This window comes from Sus scrofa, chromosome 13 (assembly GCF_054392235.1).
Source record: "Sus scrofa isolate SSC_HxYL_T2T_F1_AM1 chromosome 13, Sscrofa_HxYL_maternal_Yorkshire_Landrace_v2.0, whole genome shotgun sequence".
Taxonomy (NCBI): Eukaryota; Metazoa; Chordata; class Mammalia; order Artiodactyla; family Suidae; genus Sus; species Sus scrofa.
The window spans coordinates 86,896,900-86,916,590 of NC_139395.1; the positions used below are offsets into that span (position 1 = coordinate 86,896,900).

Sequence of the window (19,691 nt, forward strand, 5' to 3'; positions counted from 1 at the left end):
CTGGTGGAGACTCCCCACCCCCCCATTTCCCTTGTTCTGGGGGTAAAGTCACATGGAGGGTATCCCTCATAAGGCAACCCTGAGAATGCCCAGAAGCCTGCATGTACCCTCTGCTCACATGTGGCCTCTGCAAGGCCTCTCGGCTGGGAAGAAGCCCCATGGCCTGCATAGTGCAGGACCTCTCCCACTGGACAGACTTCCAGGGCCTTAGGCCTGTTTGTGTGGAGCTGTTCAGTGGAGCAAACAGACCATATATTTCAATAGCTCCAATCCTATAATGTCAACTGGTTCATCAAAATGGGCTGAATCATCACAAAAAGATGAAATTATACACAGCATTCTAGGAAGAATTGTGTACTTTAAGGAAAGAAGGGAGTATAAAATACATTTTAGAAAGATTCCCAAACTCAGATAAAACATAATTACTTTTGTGTTTTATAGTCAGATTCATGACTATACGACCTCTACTTACTGAAAACAACAGACATCCAGGTTGTGTTGTGGGGAGGGCCAGGGGATGGGACTGAGGACACAGCAGTGCACATAACATGGTCCCACAGTGTCCTGCTGTCCCCGAGTGTCTGGACTCATTTGAGCTGCTTGGGAGGCTGACAAGGGTCGCACAGCTTCTCCCCGGCGGGTGGGTCTGGAGGTCATTTTTATATCCTTTCCAGTAGTGTCATTTTTAATGATAAGCCTTTATTTGTTTTCCTCTGAGGAAAATATTAAAATGTGAGTCTCTCTGGTCCCATTTTATGGGGAGCAAGCCTCCTCTAAGGTCCCCACTGTGACCCTCCATTGGTCTAGGATTGGAAATGGAAGAGGGATTCCTACAGCATCTCACAGGTATGACTATCGGGTACCCAGCTCAGCTGAGGTGACTGCACACATGGCTAGAGCCTGGCCTCTGACGGCAGCCTGGGGACCTCAGCTTTCACACAGCATTGCTGGGAAGGAGGGCTGAACACAGGCTGGACGGAAGCTCCCACAAGGACAGTCTGCCTGAGGCAAAGCCATTTGAGCAGAGTGAAGTCCCTGTGAGCCCCAACCCAGCTGTGCTTGAAGTAGAGCTGGCTGTCAGCTATGATGCACACACAGTCCCTTGTTGGGCACATGGCCTGCAGGGGTCCCTGTCACCAGGAGGCAAACACCAGCGAGCTGATGCGCCCACTGTCCTGGGCACAGTAAGAAGGTCACCCTAGGCATACCCATGAGCCTTCCAAGTGTAGTGGGCCCAGCAGTAAGGAGGAGCTGAGGAGCGGGCCCCAGATGGGGCTCTGAGCAGGGCTGTGTTCACACAGCAGTCCCGATAGAGACACGCGCTTTCAGAACAGATTCCCTACAGGTCCTCCAGCAGGATGCACCAAATGCACCCACAGGAGAAGGCCTCTCACCTAAACAAGGGCCCAGGCACACCCCAGCCCCATCCCTCCCCCTACTGACTGCAGACAATTTGCCCAGAGCTGGCAGTCTGTGCTGCAGGCCTGGAAGGTAGGGCAAGCCGCGGCCCGGAGCAGGCGGGTCCCCTCAAGCCAACCAGTCCCAAAGCTTCATCACACCCACCCGGGTGACTCTCTCAAGAGGTCACAGCCCCTCACTTCTCTCCTCCTCAAGTCCTGCATTTCTATCACTTGGGGGATGAAAATCTTCAAGCTGCAAGTCCCTAGACCCCACTCAGGAGCTGTGTGTGTTCAAGAGCCCTGGACAGCTGTGTATAGAGCCTATGTGTGCACGTCCATGTGCGCGCGCGGGCCATGAGCAGCTCAGGCGCGTGTCGACATGTGGGTCTGCTTTCAATCGTGCTGGAACAACTCTACCTGATAAACAAAAACAGATCCAAAATAACCTTTGGCAAGCAGCATGTTTTTAAAAGAAAGAGAAGGTCCGAATGAACTGGCAAGAGCAATGCTTAAGCAAACAAACTTGGTCAAGCCAAACATGCACGGTGCACATCAAAAAGCCCCTCGAAGGCTCCCCGTGACCCGAGGCCGCAGCTGGGAAGGGGCTGGAACTCAGCACTCCCAGCCTAGAGCGGACAGGCCACACACTTCCGGCCACTGGTTGCTGCATTTCATTCAGGTCACAGGATGAGACCATGAGCCGAGGCTGGGAGGCCAGCAGGAGAAGGTGGAGCCCCTCACCCCCTCCAGACACTCCCTTCCGATGGGCCCTGCTGGGCATGTGATAGGGAGGGCCAGTGGGCAGCACGGGGCTCTGTGCTATGGGAGAGTCTCAGAGTCCCTCTTGGGTGGACGTTCAAGCGCCCGTGGCACATTCCTTAGAAATCCACTCGGGCCCACTGGCTGACATAACCGAGCCTGTGACTGTGCGCCTCAGGCCCACTGCACCATTCACTGCCTTTTCACGATCCCCAGCTACAGCATGCTGGGGCCACAGAGCCCAGGCCACATCACACTGAAGCCCTCCTCTCTCAAGGCCTCAGGTTCAGAAAGGCAAACTATGACCCTGGGGGTCTGCAGAGCCCGAGGCCAGCACTGCTGGCAGTGTCAGGGTCACTCCCGGAAAGCCTGAAGTGGCCCAAGAAAGCGGGCATGTGGAGGGCTCCAATCAGGGACGGGAGGATGGGGACAGCGAGGAGATGCACACAAGACTACACCCAGTCACGGGAGTTGGACAGTGATTCAGCTCCTCTGGGCCTTGGTTTCTCCTTACCAGGTCAAGGGGGTCATGGAGGAGGGCCGAGAAGGGCAGTGGTTCCCAAGGGGTGGGTTCTGGATAAGCAGAGGCACATTTGGGAGATGGCGGCTCCCAGCCCTGGGGAGCTGCCGCTGTTCAAGGGACAAGAGTGAAAGGGGGTATACCATGGTGCAGGAGGCACCAGCCAGCATGCAGGGGTTCTGTGTAGCTCCAGGGGAGAGGGAAGAGGAAGATGGGAGAATGGGGTGGATGCCTGGGAGGGGCAGGTGAGAAGCAAAGGGCAGGGGTGCTGGGAGACTGGCCAGGGAATGGCCGCCCAGGACAGGCAGGTGAGAGAGAAGAGGGAAGGACAGAACCGAGGCTGTTCTTTCTCTGGTTCTTTGGATTTCTTCTTCCCTAAAAGCTACACAAAAAACAGATGAATACAAGCTTATTGTAAAAGATCTGAACAGCAATTACAAGGACTAAAACATGAAAGCTCTCTCAGCCCTAAATTCCACCTTCCCCTCCCTCCCCCAGGATGGAACCACTATGCACAGCCTGCCGTGCCTCCTTTCAGATCTTTCTGACGCGTTTCTGCACAAACATCTGTACACGTGCACATGCTCCTCCAGTATTAATGGGACTAAGGTGTACATGTCGAGGGAGACGTGTTTGTGCACACCCACTTACCACATCCCCTTACACAGCACATTCACTGAGGGCCCAGCACAGACTGGCGGGAACCCCTGCCCTCTCAGACCTGAGGTTCCAGAGCTGTCTCTCCACCTACATTTGGGTCATGCTCTTGGGGCTGAGTAGCGCTAACTGCAGACATCCCACACTCCACCCTCAGGCCACAATGCTCAGAGAGGACAGAGAAAATGGACTTGGTGGTGGGTCCCCCAGGAAGCAAAGAAGGAGCAGGCTCCACAAGCCCCGCCAACAAACAGGGACACTGATGAGGCAGAGGGTCCCTGGTGCCAGCAGGCTCTGGGGGCACACCGAGCTCTGAACAGATGGGCCACCCCAGCTCCACCTCCTACCAGCCACGCCACCCTGAGCAAGTCACCCCACTGCCAGGGACCCTGCAGTCACCTCTTTCCTGAGAAAATGTCCAGGCCCCAGGTCAGTGCCCCACAAAGGACGTGGGATCCAGGCCAGCAGTTGAGTGAGGGGACTTCTGAATGACCACAGACATTCTGGGCATCACAGCTGGTGCGGGGGGGAGCGGTTGCAGGGCGAGCTCCTGTCACCTGGTGGGTCAAGACCAGGGAGCTGCAGACTATCCCCCAAGGCGCCCAGGGCTGCACACGGGCCCAGTGTCAGCGCTAAGGTCTAGACGCCTGCGGGCTGCCAGCACCCGAAGGGTTAAGCAGCCCACTGCCTGGGCCTTCCTGCCCGTGAGGCCTGCGTCAGGCGGGAGATGGGCTGCCGTCTGGTTCGCATTAGCGGAGCTCTGCTTGGCAGTGTTCCCTCTGGCGGGCTGCCTCCCCTCCCTGCCCGACCACTCTCCACCGCGGCTCAAAGAAAATACCAGGATCCACACATAAAACCCGCGCACTCCCTCCTGTCTCTTACCCCGGCTTGAATAAAACAAGCTCTTAAACTCCTGACCTTCCGCCCAGTCACCGTGCTTGTTTCTCGCAGCGGCAGCGTCTCGGGGGCTGGGGGCACGGGGCGCCCTCCCCATGGCCGGACGCTTTGCAGACGGGCACGGGCACAGGAGCAACTCCTCCCCAAGTGAGATCAACGGCGGCTCAGGGCGCCTGCCCTCCGCAGGGATAACCTCCCCCTGTCCTAAAATGCCAGCCCAGGGCTGCTCAGACCTGCGCCTTTCAGAGCAAGAGGAGCCTGGGAGCCTTTACGCACGGGAAGTAAAATCTCAGGGAAGCAGCTTAAAGCTCACTTTTTAACTTTCCTCATCTTTCCTTGCCACAGGCCCAAGGCAGTAGCGGACACACCGAAGGCTCACAAACTCCTGACTTCCCCCCAACACCTCTGAGTGTCAGCCCCGTAGACTAGCTTGCCTTCCAAACCTCTCCTCCAACCACGTGCCCCAAAACCTCAAACCTATGCCTCCTTCTGCCTCTGCACTCACCTCAGACCTCCCCTGGCACCCCTCAGCAATGGCTCCACCCCCTCACCCCCACCTGCTACTCCAGCCAGAGGCCTAGGAGTCTGTGGGACCTGGCTCCCCCCGGCTCGTTAATTTCACCTCCAAAACAACCCTAAATCTCCCTGCATTGCCAGCTTGATCCAAGTCACCTCAATCTGCCTGGACTACACAACAGCTGGTCCCCAAAAAGGTACTCTGGGCCCCTTGAACCCATCTCTGTGCTGTGTGTCTCGCCAACACACAAACACACACACACAATACTCACCACTCTCCCCTTCAAAACTACCTGCGTTATTACAACAGAGGAAGATCTTTAAAGACTGAAACCTCTAGACCCTAGTAACCTGCTCCACCTGCCTCTAGAGCCCCTCATTCGTCTCCATTTTCTGAGCATCGGCCAAAGTGACCTCCTTTCAGGTCTTCGAATTCACCAAGCTGTCCCCAACCCCCTGCCAGGGCCGTGGCTTGTGCCCCCTCTGCCCAAGCTCTCTACACCCAGTCCCAGCTCTTCTCCTAGGCAAGCCTTTCTCCTCCTTCACACCAGGAACCTACCACCTGCTCTCAGATAACTCTACCTCCTCCAAGAAGCCCAGCCTAGGGCTGAATTCTGCAGGTCATGTGTACAGGGAAAGGAAAGGGTATGTGAGCAGGCCGACGCAGTTACCGGCCAGACCGTCCTGATCCACACTCCCCTGTGCACGTGTCCTCACAAACACCAGTCCCTAACAACAAGCTGAGGAGGTGGCTGTGTGGACGGACGGGAGCAGCTCACTCCCATAAGCCTGGCTCAGACTCTCACCCAGAGTCATCTCATTTAAATACTTTTGAAAATACCAAAAAAAAAAAAGGAGTTCCCATCGTAGCTCAGTGGTTCATGAACCTGATTAGTAGCCATGAGGAGGCAGGTTCAATCCCTGGCCTCATTCAGTGGGTTAAGGATCTGGCGTTGCCATGAGCTGTGGTGTAGCTTGAAATGTTGCTGTGGCTGTGGTGTAGGCTGGCAGCTACAGCTCTGATTCGACCCCTAGCCTGGAAATCTCCATATGCCACGGGTGTGGCCCTAAAAATACAAAAAAATAAAAAATAATAAAATAAAACTTAAAAAAAAAAAAACTTCTAATGCTGGAATTTATTTTTTTATGATTTTTATTCTTTTGGATTTTTTTTCTCTTGTTTTTTAGGGCTGCACCTGTGCCATACGGAGGTGCCCGGGCTAGGGATCAAATCAGAGCTGTAGCCGCCAGCCTACACCGCAGCCACAGCAATGCCAGATCCAAGCCACGTCTGTGACCTATACCAGGGCTCACAGCAACGCCGGATCCTTGACCCACTGAGTGAGGCCAGGGATTGAACCCGCATCCTCATGGATGATAGATTCGTTTCCGCTGAGCCACAATGGGGACTCCACGGAATTTATTTTTAAACAAGAACATATAATAATAAAGCACTTCAGCAAAACTTCAAACAAAAGCAGGCAAGTGCCTTTACTTTAATAAGACATCTCACTTGCCCTGTCACTATGATTATTACAAGTTGAAGCCTGTGAACAATTAGAGCAATGCTTATAGTATTTTCATAATTGTTTTATTTCTTAAAAGAAAGAATTATAAATATTCAGTTCAAGTGGTGCACTTGCTCTATGTGCACTCAGGAAACACTCAACTTCCCTTTAAGGAGGAAAATAAAAACAAGAAGGTCAAGGCAGAACTGGAGAAGGATAGTCAGGGACCAGAGCCACAGGGAGGCTGGAGGTGACCACCTCCCCCACGGGGCCGTGTCACAGAGGCTGGGAGAGGTGGCCTGGCCAGCCTGTTTCCTTTGAGGGGCCCTCCAGCCTGTCCCTCTGGCTCTCCCACCCTGCAGCTGTGCACCCCCACTTCCACAGAGAGTGTCCTGCCTAACGCAGCCCCGCTGTCCCAGCCATGCACCCACCACAGGGCAGTCAGCCCCTCTAGCTCTCATGCTCTCCAGTCAGGAGTGTGACGCAGCCTAGCCCCTGGTGCAGAGCAGGGGCTAAATGGACACGCTGACCACTCCATGAGATCCTGGCCTCCCCCTTCCCACAGTGGCCCTGCCTAGCAGACACTGTGCATCCCATCACCTCGGGGGGCCAGGTTTGCCCATCACCCCGAGCTTGGCCAGGGCTTCCCCAAGTCCCTGGTGATGAGGAGGCCCCTGGATGACAGTACAAACATTAATGCCCTGGCTCCTGCCAATGATGGTTCCTGCCAGAATTTTTAACTGGAATCCCAGCTGACTGAGCCTCGACTGAGAGTATGAAATAGTGGGAGGCATCGTGCCCCAGCCTCTCAGTGACACTGCCCTCCAAAGTACTGTGCTGTCAGGTGGAGCCTGTCTGTCACCTGTGACCAGAGCCCTGCCCCAGGACTGTGAGCAGGTGTGATCTTGTGTGGCTCTGGGATGAGGAACTGAGGCTGGACAGGTGGCCAAGGTGAAGCCCTGCAAAGCACCTGACATCTCATCCTGGACGAGAGGGCCAGCTCTGTGAAGACCTCGGAGGTGGGTGGGGCTGTGCACCAGGTGGCAGAGGCCCCTGCAAAGCCAGCCAGCTCAAGAGGGCCAATCTGCTCAAAGGCACAAGGTGCCTCCCTCTGGCTTTCCCCAAACTATCCTGGGTTCTTTGTGCCCCAGTGCTGTGTGAGCCCCACCAGGGCAGGAGGAGCCCAGCTCTGTGTCCCAGCACATGGGATGCAAAGCAGACTCCCAGGAGTTTCCTCCAGCAAAACTGATACCCATGGAACCCTGGAATTCACCAAGAGCCTTCCTTCCTGCAGAACCTTCCTAACAGAATGGGTCAAGGATGAAGATGGCTATACTTTCCAGGCATGAGGCACCACAGCAGAGGGGCTCCAGGGCCAGCCAAGTGGGAAGACAGACCCCCTTCAGGTAGCTACCCTGCACAGGCCCCTGCAGCGAGACACCAGGGCAAGGGCAAGGCTGCTGGCATGGGGGAGGCGAGCTTGCTGGATGGAACACTCTTTCCAGAGTCACAGGCTCACTTCACTCTGCAATTAGCTTCTAAGAGCATAGGAAAAGGTAAGAGGGACAATGCCAAGTACTATTTCAGATTTTTTCTTTTCTAGGGGTTTTCAGTAAAGAGATAATTAACATGAATATGGATTTGACTTGGAGGGAAATGCTATCAAATTCTGAACTTTCTCTAAAAGCTTTATCAATAATACAGGCACCCTCACTCACCTGACGATGCCTGTTCATTACAGGCCCTAATTGGGGTTCACAGCAGGCCCCGGGGTGGCAAGCACACCTCTGTTCAGGTAGAAGGTTGGTGACCCTGACAGCTGTTTTCTCACAGCCAGGAAAGTGCCCTGCACTTACTACTTGCAAAGCCCACAGGGGGAGCTCCAGGTGGTGGCAATGCAGAACTGCAAGGACAAGGATGCCCAAACCCATCCTCCCAGGTGCTGGGCACTCTACATCCATCATCCCTCGTCCACCACACCAGGCCTCCCTGTTCCAGAGGCAGGGACGGGGTGGCGGGAGCACACGGGGCCTGGGCTGTGACATCAGTGAGGTGCAGGACGGAAAAACCCAGCCATGAGTCCCCCTCTCTTTCCCTGCAGTTCCAGACATCAAAATCCTGACAGCCAGTTACCATTGTAAATATCACCAGCCTAAACCCCCAAGATCAAACTGGACCAGAGGGCTTTCCCAGGCTGAGGATGGAAAGAGCCATAAAGCTGTGAAGGCTGGCGTTTAGGCCATTCTGGGCCTAAGTAGGGTTTGGTGTTTCTCCTCCACTCCCAGCACCCCAACATCACCTCCATCAGCTAATGGGCCACAGCTGGGAACGGACATGGGCAGCAGAAGCTGGGCTAGGCTGACAGGCTCCGGCAGGCGGTCTGGCTGGGAGGGGAATGCGACTGTTTATTTGGAGTGGCTGTGCCCCGCCTCCGAGGGAGTTCAAGCGGTCAGATGTGTCCAAGTTGATTAGTGAAATCTGACGGGGATGTCACTGGCCTTGGAGGAGAGCCATCCGGTTCAGGGCCCGCGCTGCAGTGCCCCATGCCCGACAGGCCCCGGCCATGATTAAGGTGAGTGGAGGTCAGGGTGAGTGGGGGCCACCGCAGGGACACCACTACCCGCCCTGTGGTTCCTGGGGCAGCGGGCATGGCACCCAGAGCCAGGGCTTGGGAGCAGCCTACTGACTTCAGATGCTGGCTATGCTGTCTCGGTTTTCTCACCAGTCAGATGGGAATCATGAGAAAGAAAGGAAGAGTGGAGCTAGCAGTCAGCGGGCAACGCTTCTGGCTCCACCACCAACCTGTGAAGACTGGTAAGGCCAACATCACTCCCACAGCCACCCCAGAGGTGAGCCGAGGCTGCAATTCCTCACAAGAAAGTCAGAGCGCAGAGGTGTGATGGGACCTGCCCAAGATGACAGCCACTTGAAGCTTTTCCTGCCTCTGGTCCTTTCATCCAAACTCTGTCCATTTCCTGGAGCTGCCACAAACTTGATGGCTTAAAATTCAGAAGTATATCCCTCATAGTTCTGGAGGCTGAGGTCTAAAACCAGTGTGTCAGCAAAGGGTTCCCTCTGGACCCTTGAGAAGAATCCCCCCACCCCTATCCTGGCTTCCAGTGGGGGCACCACAGGTGTTGCTCTATCATCATATGCTTTCTCTCCATGAACCCTTGTGCCACTGGACACTTGTCATTGGATAACAAGCCCACCCCAATCAGGAAGATCTGGTCTTGAGATCCTCACCTTGGCTGCATCTGCAGAGGCTCCACTCCAAATAAGGTCATATTCTGAGGTCCTGGGTGGACACAACTTTTGTGGGGCACAATTCAACCCACTACAGTCCACCCACTGACCTCAAACCTTCACACCCATCTCATGCGAAAAATACTTTTATCCCATCCCAATATCCCCATTTCTCACCCCATTATACCACTAACTCTAATTACACCTAAATAACAGCTCAAAAGTCTCATCATCTAAGTCATCTAATTAGGCATAGGTGATACTGGAATGATCCACTCTGGGGCAAGATGCTGCTATTTGTGGGCCCGTGGAGCTGGAAAACAAGTTACTTGCATTCTAAATACAAGCACAGGGACAAAATGGAAGGAATTCAGAGGTTACTGGGCCCAAGCAAGTTTGAAACCCAGCAAAAAAATTTTCACTAGGTTTCCAGGCCTGGGAATGACCCATCTGTGGCTTGATCTTCTGCCTCTGGGCTCACCTCTGGCCTCTGCCCTTGTGGTCATTCCTCCTTTATCTTGAAGTATAACATGTCTTGTGGCTGTTCTACTGGTCATTTCCTGCATGTAGAATTCCAAAGTCCAATTGCCTGTTTTATTTTAATTTTGTCAGGTTTCTATCCATTTCCACCCAGGCTGGCAGTGTTTCTGCTGCCATAACACCCTCACAAACCTGTGGGTCTCGTGTATGTTAGGGGAGCCTCCCTGGAGCAGCCCACCTCTCTCCTGGCTTCTGCTGAGACATGTCATTGGATTCCAGAGCCACACACCTGACCCCTTCAGTGAAGGCTGTGCAGCCTTACCCCAGCCTTTCCTCAGGGCATGCTCTTTCAAAGTGAGGTTCCTGCTTCCAGCATCCTTTGGGATCCTGACAGGCCAAGAACCACCCAGTCATCAGGTGCTGACAACTCCTTCTTCAAGTCATTCCCTCCCCCTCACAGTTCACTATAAGCAGCAAAGGAGGGACCAGGCTGTACCTTCCATACTTTGCTTAGAAAACCCCTCGGCCAACTACTCAAGTTCACAGCTGGCAAGTTCTGCTTCTCTTGACTAGTAAATTAGAGACTCGTACAGCAGCAGATACCAAGAGGGCTGGAAAGTAGGCTGGGAAGAAACAGGTACAGAAAAGCAAGAGGAGAATGAAATTTATATCTGCCAAGCACCTTCCATGTGAGCCAGTACTGAAGATCAGTACCTGAAACTCTGACAGGCAAGTTCATCTTTGTAAGGATGGAAATAGCAGCCAAAGACCTTAGAACTTGTCCCCACTCAAGCATCCTGGATGGTGAATGTGGCCATCTCTGCCTCTGTACCCCCCTGCCCAAACATACCCTTGGTCCCAGTGCTTCAGCCACCGAGCCTGTCAACAAACACCTTGTCCTCCCTCCCCAGCCTCAAGCACCACAACAAGTCTGCCTCCCATGGAGCCCTCTTCTGGTACCCTCTCCTGCTCCCAGGGTAGAGGGGAAACTGGACCAGGGCAGGCCGGAGGTCTGCCTCAGGGGGCACAGGGAGGGGAAAAAATTTAGCATCTGATTCATTCTCTGTTCCAGCTAAGAATGAACCCACAGTAGTACTATAAACTTAATTTCGATAAATACAAGTCTAGTTTATTTTTCTAATTTTGTGCTTTATTTTTTAAGATGTGCACTTTTAGTCCCTGGTGCAACACGGATTTGATTTAAGCTGTCCTCATCTAGGACAGATGGTCTTCAAAGGAGATGTGCAGTAGCCAGTGGGGTTATGGGGTAACAGAGGGGTTATGACCCACCATGTCAAGGGACACTTCCTCCAACCCCTGCTGATGCCCCAGGAAGCCTTGGACCCATACGGGAGGCTTTTTTTTTGGCTGGCCCTCCCTGGTCAGCAGACTCTTCCCTATGGTCCCTAGCCCTGCAGGAGGAAGCAAGAGCCACACATCATAAAAGATTCCAACCTGGGGAAGCTCTGGTTGTTTCCCTCATGCCTTTCCCGCACCCTCCCAGGCTGCCCTCGACCAGGAAGGATCACTAGCAGGCACAGTGCCAGCAGGGCTCCCTGGCCTCCTCCCACCACCGCTCAGGACAGACCCTATAGGCATGGACCTCCTCTCCGGGGTGATGGCGAGTTTCACACTTCCAAGAGGCTGGGACATGGGGTGCAGATATTTGGTCGGGCGTTCCTCTGGTTTCTGAGAAGGTGTTCTTGGGCGAGACCCACATTTAAATTAGTGGACTCAGTACAGCAGGTAACACTCCATAAGGTGGGTGGACAACTGCAGGCCTGAACAAAGTCCGCCCTCTGTGAAAGCAGAGGATGTTCCGCAGCCAACAGCCTTCAGAGCTGAACTGCCACTACTCTCCTTGCATCTCCAGCCCACCGGCCTCATAGTTATACAGGCTGGTTCTTTTAAGATCTCTACACACACACACACACACACACACACACACACACACACACACACACCCTTTCAGTTCTGTTTCTCTGGAGGATGCTGACAACCCTAGAATCCATCCCCACACAGTTCTCCAGGGAGAACCCCCAATTCACAGCCCACTGAATCCACTTACCTGGGCTGTGAGCACCACAGCCAGTGGGCTGTGCCTGCCTCACACACAGGCCTAAGTCACGCCTCCGCTTCCCTCCCTCTGGCTCCACAGAACCTCTCTGGGACCCAGAACTCCCGGGAGGCCTTCCGAGCTCCCCACTTTGTTTTCATGGAAAGAAGGGGAGTCGGGAGAGCCTCGGTCTCTTTCTCCAATAAGCAAAACCCCTAAGAACAGCCCACTGAAGGGGAGTAGCATAGGCACTTGGACACTTTGTAAATCAGAGCTGAGCCAGAAGTTAGCCAAAGATGGGGGTGATGGGGAGACCCCTGCTGCCATAGGTCCTCCATGGATGATGTGGCACCTGCCAATGTCACAAGGAATGTGACACTTACTTGGGTGTCATCCAGGCAGTATGCCTCTGAGCAACACAAGGCTCTAATTGGTGTTTAATTTGAAATTCTTGTGGTGAAGCAAAAGGGACCCAGAAGTGAGTCCACACATCCTTGCCACCCTGACCAGGGACTTGTGGAAAGGGAGGGTAACCCCAGCACCCTCCCTGGTGGATCACATGCTCCTGAGCCCACATAGCCTCTGCAGCCTCCATTTCTTTCTTTTCTTCTCTTTTCTTTTTTTGGACTGCGCAGTGTGCATTGGCTTAATGTAGAATCTCAGTTCCCAGACCAGGGAGTGAATCCAGGCCACAGTGGTGAGCGTGCAGAATCCTAACCACCAGACAACCAGGGAGCTCCCAGCTGTTTCTTTATCTATAAAGAAGGCCTGCTTGGGATGCTCCAATCAGTGGGTGTTGTTATGAGAACTGGGGAGCATGGCAGCTCCAGGAGGCAGGCAAAGTGGGGAGACAGTGGGGCAGAGCCAGTCCCAGGAGCAAGCCCAGCAGATGAAGGGGCAAAGGGATCACCCCTCCTTTCCTGCTAGAGCAAGAGGCCAAAAGGAAGGGCAGGGCAGACTGACCTTGAGGGCTGGGATCTCCACGCTGTCGCCGAGGCTGACAGAGCCTGAGAGGACGGTCCCTGTCATCACTGTGCCTTGGCCTTTGATGGAGAAGCAGTGGTCCACAGACATCAGGAATGGGCCCGAGGGGTCCCTCGCTGGGATGGAAATCTGGGACGTTAGGAGCTGGAAAAGAGATGCTGCTGTCACACCCTGCCAGGTAGAGAAGCTAGATGGGGCGGGACCGAGGGCAGAGGCTGTGGTCCAGGAGGTTGGAGGTGGATGACACCCAACTGCATGCAGAGCGCATGCCATGCTCTCAGCTCCCTCTCTTGGTGCAGAGGAAAGGGGCCTGGAGGATCCTGCCCTATCCTCCTGATGGGACCCTCCAGGCCCTCCTCCACAACCACGCCGTGTACCTGCCTGCTAAGGGCACAGCAGGTACTGCGTTCCTTCCTGACGTCCCAGGTACTAAGGGACATAAGGAGGTCTTGCTCCTGCCCTTCCCTGAGCAGCAGGCAGCAGCCACGGACGCCCTGGGATGTTGCTAGGCAGAATAGCCGCATGCTCCTTGCTCCTCCCAAGGATGCTGCCTCTGCAAAGGCTTTTCTTCCCTGTTTTCTTGGTACCCAGTTAAGAGAGCACTGGGGTCACCTGTTCATCTGGCTCCATGCCCAGCTGCATGCGCCCCAAGCAGCTCCAGCAGATGCAGGGTGGCTGAAGGGAAACTGAAGCTGTGGAGATGGACTCCAGGGGCAGCTGCCCAGGTCTGGCAGGGTGGCACAAAGGCACTTCCCCAAGCCCAGAAGGTACAGAGGGACAACCTAATGTCTGTCGAGGGCCAGAGAGGCTCTGCTGTCCTGCTTCTCCAACTCCTTCCCTGCACTTGGGCCTTAAGCTGCCTACTTCCCTCGTGCTCGGAGGTGTTGTCAGAGCCAATTACCAGAAACAAATGAAAATCAGGACCACATTACTCCTTTCATTGTGCTCCTTTCTGATTTTGATAGAGAACAGACTGTCAAGAAAGTATTTGGTAGTGAATGTTCCAAACTCTTAGTCTTGTGGCAACAATTCTTTCGGAAAAAGACGAGAGGCTCAGAACAGGCTTGGCCTGAGATTTATGCAGAGGCTTCTTAAAGGACCATATGAACATCTCCAACAGCAGCATTTGTGTGGATTTTGCTTTAACAAAAACAACTGTCCCAGTTTCCTAGACCAGTGTTCTCTGGAGTTGATGAAAAAGTAACAGGAGCCTCATCCCGAAAATGTTCACTCTGCTAAGTCAGCAGGGTCAGCACCTTGTAACCACAGAAATGGTGGCTGTGCATGTGGCTAGCTGATCCTGGCTCTGCAGACCCAGCACAGGTAGACCCCAAAGCCAGTCCCCACAGTCCACCTGGATCTGAATCCCGTTGCCACCTCATGCTCACTATGAGGCCTCGTGCAAGTAACCTGGCCTCTCTGAATCTCAGACTCTTTCTTGGTGGATGAATGTGGATAAATACCTTCAGCCTCCTCAGGGCACTGTGAATGTTAATGATCACGTACGAACAGAACTCAGTGTGGGGCCTGGTATATGATGGTCAACTTCACAGTCATAGTAAATGCTGATATGGCACCGTTCCAGCACATGACACATATTAACACAAACTCCATGAGCTAAGTGCTTCTATTATCTTCCTACTTTATAAGTGAGGGAACTGAGGCCAGAGAGAGCAGGTCAAGCATGTAAGGTCACAGAGAGGGGCAGTGAGGCTTGTGCTGGACCACGCCATTCAGGCCCAGGATCAGTACAGCACTATTCCCACCTCAGAGCTGTCCAGGGCACCTGTCAAGGGCTGCGCTGCCCCTCTGTCCACCACCAGCAAGCCTGGAGGAACAGATAATGTAACAAGCCACACTGCCCCCTGCTGGGCCTGTGTCCCCACCCTGCCTCGTGGCCTGCCTGGGTGGGACACACTGCAGGAGCTGGCACAACCCTAAGGACTGGAATGGGTGGTGTGGCCCCAGAACCCTGACAGGTGGGAGCAGCCTCATGGAGGAGCCTGACCAGAGAAAGGAAAAAGGCCAACGGTCCATACAGTGCCGCAGAGCAGTGGGCTGGAGGCAGGGGTCTGGGGTTCTGTTGTGGTTTAACTTCCAGAGGGAGATGAGGGGCACATGGGGACAGCTTTAAAGGAATAGCCTCTGAGACCTCTTTCTGGCCACCCAACCCCCACCCCTAGACCGAGCAGGCACGAGAGACCTGGCGAGTGGGCTGGGCTGGAGCTGACCATACCTCGATGAGCTCGGGGATGCCCTGCGGAGCTTCTGTTTCGGGGGCCTCCGGTCCCCCAGGCCTGGCCGCCACAGGTATGATGGGTGCGCCTCGGAACCTGGAACAGAAAGACAAGTCCAAGTGCCATCACCAGCCATCCGGGACACAGGGCACATCTGTGGAAGACAGAGCTGATCACTCCATCTGGCAGGTGAGAAGTGTTGGGGTCCAAAGGGGAAGCCTTGTGTTGAACAACACAACTTAAACAAACCTACTGAAAATAACAACAACAAAGATAAAAATAAGACTCACTTGACAAAGACAAGAATATGACCTGGATATTTTCATTGAAATGATAGCCACAAAACTACCATGGAACAGTCACCATTTTATAAATGGAAACCTGAGGCTTAGAGGGGCAAATTGATTTGTTCCAAGTCACTGTCATCAATCTCAAAGCCAATCTCCAACCATCCAGCTGCAGAACCACTACTAGTTATACTCCTGCTACCCTCACCCCAGGCCTCCTCTTTCATTTTTAACAGCTGCATGATAGTGTGACCCAGAATTCACATACTTTCCCTGCAATGCTACTCATTTAGAACACTACAAATTTTTCACTATTATAAATAACACTGTGATAAACATGGTGGATATGACTTTCTCTCTCTCTCTCTCTCTTTTTTTTTTTTTTTGCTTTGATTTGGGATAAATTCATGAGGTATACATCAAAGGCTCAACAAACTGAAAAATTAGCAAAATATGGAGTAAGGAAATTCAAAAAGGCTCTTCCCTATGAAAGCAATAACACTGGCAAAAATGATCAGAATCAACTGTTTCAGAACTGAAAGTTAACCAAAGGCTTGCAGCAATCTGTGGAATGTTTATTTAAAAAACAAAACAAAACAGCTGAATCTCAGTAAGAATAAGAGAACTTTGGGGCATTTTCACTTGCCTTATTCCTACTGACCCCTCCCCAACTCTGCAGTAGCCTTAATAACCAGAGCCTGTAGTCAGAGTGGAAACCAGCAGCTTGACAGCCACTGAAAGGGGCAGAATGTGTTTGAGTTCCATCAAAGCCCCTTTCCCAGAGAAATATTATTTTTCTTATCTGGTGGTTCCTTGGAAGGCCCCATGTGCAAGCCTTTCTTTATTTGATGTGCTTTGGAGCTTTCCCAACGCAAACAGCCTTTTCCTGGGGGCATTTGTTGAAAATAATTGGAGGCAATTGTTTAACATCACAGTTGCCTGAGGCAAAGGATAAGAGTTTGGGCAAACAAGTGGCAAACCAAAAAGCTTAGAAGGAAAAGCTAGAGAAATTCCATGGGAGGCTTTGCAAAGCTCTGACATATTCATCTAGAAGGAATCTAGAAGGCTACTTTTAGGCACAGGGCTGTAGGCATGCCCAAAGCACTGTGCACAGAAGGCCATAAGCTCTCACCTCTGACTGACCTTGGGGTTTTAAGCATGCAGGAAGTGAAGACTAAGGTAGAGTTGACAATATTGGGAATATGCCCCCAAATGCACATAGAGTCTTTCAGCAAAGACTGGGAGACTCACTGGTTCCAGGCAGGTAAGGAAATCTCTGTCTAGTCACTAGCTGATGACCAAGTAGGTGGTCACATATGACTTTATAGAATTAGTTCGCAAATGTAGTTCACAAGCAGATAATACAACAAACTATGGAAGGGTGGGGATAAGAGGAAAATCTGATTGCCAGAATTGCCACATATTTTATTCTATATGTCCACTTTTCAACAAAAACTTACAGGACATGCAAAGAAACAAGAGTATGGCCCATGCACAGGAAAAAAAAAAAAAAAAGAGTTTAAATAAACTGTTCCTGAGGAAGTTCTACTGGACAAAAACTTAAATCAGTTGTTTTAAGTATGTTCAGAAAAATAAAGGAAACTATGTCTGAAGAACTAAAGGAAAGAATGAGGATAATGTCTCACCAAACAGAGAATATCAGAAGAGTCAGGAGCTCCTAATGTGACTCAGGGGATTAAGAACCCACCTAGTATGCATGAGGATGCAGGTTCAATTCCTGGCCTCTCTCAGTGGGTTAAGGATCTGGCATAGGTCACAGATGCAGCTTGGATCCTGTGTTGTGGTAGTGTAGGCTGGCAGCTGCAGCTTCAGTTCGACCCCTAGCCTGGGAACTTCCATATGCCACAGGTGCTGCCCTAAAAAGAAAAAAAAAAAAAAAAGAACCAAAGAGAAACTCGAGTTGAAAAATACAATAATGGAAACAAGAAAAAACTAGTAGAGGAACTTAATAGCAGATTTGAGCAGGCAGAAGAATCAATACATTTGAGAATAGGTCAATTGAGTTCCTGGCCCTGGCGGGGGCGGGGGGGGGCAGTGAGTCCTTAAAAAGGTCTGGTTTTTGGGGTTTTTTGGTTTGTTTGTTTTGTTTTGTTGTTTTAAGACAAGAGGAAGTAACTCTGAGAAGCTAGAGTTCCCTAAAGAGCTAGTTAAACCATGTCAGGAGCCACCAGTTGCCCAAAGGTCAGTGTGACAAGATGATGTGGGTTCACAGGGGAAGAGGCCCCACCTGGCTTGGGACCCACTTAAAAATAGCTCCAGAGCCTATACACATGCCTTGGGAGAGAAGATAGTTTGGAGAGAGAAGGAAGGAGGAAAAGGAATGAAAAAGAAAAGGAATGGTGAGGGGAGAGGGGGGGAGACATAAAAACACTGAGGTAGAAAGAAGAAAAGAAACAGAAGAAAAGGCAGGATGAGGAGCAGTAGCTAGGCACTCTTCAGTGATCTAAGCCCCAGGGGCAGGGCTCAGACCCCCTGTTCAGGGGCCCAAGGAGTGAGAAGCTGGTCTGGAGGAGTCCAGAGTCTAGGCTACTCCCAAGGAGGCAGAGAGGGCAGGAGGAAGAGCCCACCCCCAGACCAAAGGGAGGACTCCAGACACAGAATCTGAGAGCCAGGACCTGCCACAAGCCAGGGCCCATCACAGGGGCACCATCTCTGCCAGCACTCCAAGAGCCTGAGGCCCAGGGCCTCAGAAGGGGGAAAGCGTGCACTGAGAATTCCAGCGATTAACCATAAAGCTTTCGGAAATTTGATTATTGTTCATCCAAACCCTTTTGGGCAATGAATTGTAACAAAACATAAAGGCACATTGGGCTGGATGTCTGGCCCTTTCCCAGGCTCAAGAGAAGATGGCCTTGCTGGTTTCCTGAATGAGCCACACATTGGAGCATCCTGGCTTCTGGTGGCCCTGGGGGATAAAAGGCCCCTCCTGCCAGGGTTTCAGATCCAGGCTCCTGTCTGGGCTCCAGAGCACAAGGAGCTTGAGCCAGAGATGTGGGGAAGAGCCCTGAGAGCAGCCCCAGCTGGGCAGCAGGTGGAGCTGACCCAGAGCACATCCAGGGCTCCTGTTCCCAGCACCCACCCGACTCCCTGTGCAGCTGTGGCTCCTGGCGGTGAGCTGGCCCAGATGTGCTGACTGTGCATGCAGGCTGACCTATGGTAACACACAAACAATCTCAGATTAAAAAAAAAAAAATTGCACATGCATCTGTGTTTGTGTGTGCATAACTCACATAAAAGATGTAAACAAAAGCAAGTCTAAGGTTTAGGTTTAGAAGAGCAGAATTCAGAATAGTGATTTTTTTAAATGGTGATATTTATTATGCCTTGTTTTTCTCACCAGTCAAACCAGATACAAAACCCTGAGTGAACTGGAATGATGGATTTCAGGAAAGGAAGGCCTAGCGCAGGGCCAAGCACACAGGAGGTGCTCTACGAGTCACAGCTGTGATCACCAAGCTCCCGTAACAGGCCAGGTTCTGGATCAAATGCTCCCTCACAATCAACACTGTGAGGCTGAACTCATAAGCCCCCACATTACAGAGGAAGAATACCAACTCAGAGATGAACTGAGTTTAGAGTCAGCCACAGAGCAGGGATGGAAGAGCCTGCTGGCAGCAGCCAGGGCATGTGGACCTAGCATCCCATCCAACCCCAGGGAGCAGGTGGCTCTAAGCAGACAGCCTTGCCTAAAACACGAAATAAGGAAATAGAAAATGCTTAAAATCTGGAGGAAACAGACGGAGTCTGGGAGAAAGATGCACCAAGGATGCTGTCAGATGATAACATTTAGTGGAAAAATAAACAGAAAAGCCTAGAACACAGAACAGTGTCAATGATGTGATAACAACTACCTCAAATTATATACACGTGGGAAAGACCGACAGGGATCCGAGGGAAAAAAACACTAATTTGATGCACTGGGGAGATTGTGGGTACATTTTTATCTTCTATTTTTATTTGTGTTAACATTGATAAATGCTTATGCAAGAATAATTTTGAATGCTTTCAGAGATAAAGAAATCACAAAGAAAAAGAGTTTGACTACATAAAAATTAGAAACTTCTGCATGTCAAAAAAAAACCCTAAAATATAAAGACAAACAACAAATGCTAAAGCTTTACTT

General features: G+C 52.0%; 1 protein-coding gene across 4 annotated transcripts in view; it reads right to left on the reverse strand.

Annotated features, from left to right (window-relative positions):
* The window catches only part of EEFSEC (eukaryotic elongation factor, selenocysteine-tRNA specific), a 175,756-nt gene that overhangs the window by 83,442 nt on the left and 72,623 nt on the right, over window positions 1-19,691 (reverse strand). For all 4 annotated transcript variants that reach the window (XR_014823891.1, XR_014823892.1, XM_084989642.1 and 1 more), the window contains exons 3-4: window positions 15,260-15,356; window positions 13,003-13,167 (exon numbers count right to left, since the gene is read on the reverse strand). Coding sequence is in view for 2 of the 4 variants with exons in the window: in XM_084989642.1 (XP_084845768.1) it covers window positions 13,003-13,167; window positions 15,260-15,356 (262 nt within the window). In the remaining 2 variants the exon portion in view is untranslated. The remainder of the gene's footprint in view (window positions 1-13,002; window positions 13,168-15,259; window positions 15,357-19,691) is intronic.